Raw genomic sequence first — 2,388 nt, 5'->3', positions numbered from 1 at the left:
TTACGCCTCCTGAAACGAAAGTCACTAGTTCAAATTCGGCTTCCCTTTAGAATCCCTTATACGTAGGTTGTTAAAATACCTTGTTTCAATTACATTTATTTTATGGAATGAGGATGTTCTTGTTACTTCGCAGGAATTTGGCTATTGTTAAAGCTCAGTTTAGTTTTTTTCTTTTTAGTGTTAAAACAGCTTTTTACCTGATTGAATCATTTTATGACCAATTTTTTTACTGTTTATTTTTATTTTTCACTGTATAATTTTACTGTTGGGCTTGTTTGCGATAATTTTTTAGTATCTTTTTCATTATTTGCTTTAAAAAAAAAAACAAAAAAATGATTATAATGTCACACCATAGATACAAGTTAATAAAAAAAAATCTGAATCTTAAAATATTTCCCCTCCTCCGCGGTCGAGGATTCTTTGAAAGACAATCGCATTGAATAGGTTTTACTAGTATTTAGACTTGCCTCTCTTGCACTTTGGAGGTTCAAATTTCAAATTTCAAATGTTTGTTTGGAGCGCCTAAACGGTCAGAACCAGCTGGATCCCACCAAAGCGCTTTTTTCGAAAAGCCTCTCTCCACTAATTCTTATCTATATCAAACGGCTCTTGCCATCGAATATCTCTTTATTTATACTCCATTCTACTTTCACTTTCTTATTACCATTTCTTCCACAGCAGGCCCAGACGTCTTTGTATACGTCTTTGCCTACCTTCTCTTTTTTCCTCTTTTCTCTCTTCCCCACACAAGCAACCGAAAATGAGAGAGTGCATCTCAATCCACATTGGGCAGGCTGGTATCCAAGTGGGAAACGCCTGTTGGGAGCTCTACTGCCTTGAACATGGAATTCAGGTATAGCCTTTTCTCTTCTCAACAGATCTACCAGATCCGCCTAAAAGATCATCTGTTTTCCTATTTGGGCTGTGTCGCTGTGGGAGTACTAATTTCAGTGGTTTTTTTTTTCCTCCTTTTTTTGTAGCCTGATGGACAAATGCCAAGCGACAAAACAGTTGGTGGCGGAGATGACGCCTTCAACACGTTTTTCAGTGAGACCGGGGCCGGAAAGCACGTCCCACGCGCCGTGTTCTTGGATCTGGAACCGACCGTCATCGACGAGGTCAGGACCGGGACCTACCGCCAACTTTTCCACCCCGAACAACTCATCAGCGGCAAAGAAGACGCAGCAAACAACTTTGCAAGAGGCCACTATACAAGTAAGCACAAAACCCAAACCCAAAACTTAAATCTCTAGCCAAGGCTCTGTTATCTGTACTTGAAACAGATCTAATCTTAATCCGTATCAGAAACAATTGTATTATTTTGTATTTTCTTTGTAGATTAACAATTTGGGGTTTCTGTTTTTGCAGTTGGGAAAGAGATAGTGGATCTGTGCCTTGACAGGATCAGGAAGCTTGCTGATAACTGCACTGGGCTTCAGGGGTTTCTGGTATTCCATGCGGTGGGTGGAGGGACAGGATCTGGGCTTGGATCTCTGCTTCTGGAGAGGCTTTCTGTGGACTACGGAAAGAAATCCAAGCTCGGATTTACCGTCTACCCCTCCCCCCAGGTCTCCACCTCCGTCGTCGAGCCTTATAACAGTGTGTTGTCCACCCACTCCCTTCTGGAGCACACCGACGTGTCGGTGCTACTCGACAACGAAGCGATCTACGACATCTGCCGCAAATCGCTTGACATTGAGAGACCCACTTACACCAATCTCAACAGGCTCGTCTCCCAGGTACAGAATATAATCAATCAATCAAGCATTGTTCATCTCATTTTTCAGATCTGTATGGTCACATTGCTAATAGGGGATTTTGTGTTTGTGAGCAGGTGATTTCATCACTGACTGCATCTCTGCGTTTCGATGGTGCTCTGAACGTGGACGTGACAGAGTTTCAGACCAATTTGGTCCCGTACCCGAGAATTCACTTCATGCTCTCGTCGTATGCCCCGGTTATCTCCGCCGAGAAGGCCTACCACGAGCAACTCTCGGTTGCTGAGATCACAAACAGCGCTTTCGAGCCGTCGTCCATGATGGCAAAATGCGACCCACGACACGGGAAGTACATGGCATGCTGTCTGATGTACAGGGGGGACGTGGTGCCCAAGGACGTGAACGCGGCGGTGGCTACCATCAAGACGAAGAGGACCATTCAGTTTGTGGACTGGTGCCCCACTGGGTTCAAGTGCGGGATCAACTACCAGGCTCCGACTGTGGTTCCAGGGGGTGACTTGGCCAAGGTTCAGCGAGCTGTGTGCATGATCTCCAACTCGACGAGTGTGGCGGAGGTGTTTTCTAGAATTGATCATAAGTTTGATTTGATGTATGCGAAGAGGGCTTTTGTGCATTGGTATGTTGGTGAGGGTATGGAGGAAGGTGAGTT

At 44.6% G+C, this 2,388-nt stretch overlaps 1 protein-coding gene across 1 annotated transcript; it reads left to right on the top strand.

Annotated features, from left to right (window-relative positions):
• Positions 1-647: 647 nt before the first annotated feature.
• LOC132182185 (tubulin alpha chain-like) lies at positions 648-2,386 on the top strand (the record flags this gene model as incomplete). The annotated part of the gene is made up of 4 exons (XM_059595373.1): positions 648-853; positions 981-1,215; positions 1,369-1,739; positions 1,835-2,386. Coding segments are annotated over exons 1-4 (1,251 nt in total), but the record flags the coding sequence as incomplete, so codon positions are not given.
• Positions 2,387-2,388: the final 2 nt, after the last annotated feature.

The sequence above is a fragment of the Corylus avellana genome, chromosome ca5 (genome assembly GCF_901000735.1).
Source record: "Corylus avellana chromosome ca5, CavTom2PMs-1.0".
Lineage (NCBI taxonomy): Eukaryota > Viridiplantae > Streptophyta > Magnoliopsida > Fagales > Betulaceae > Corylus > Corylus avellana.
The sequence above is the reverse complement of the archived record's forward strand: the minus strand, read 5'-3'. Positions and strand labels throughout refer to the sequence as shown.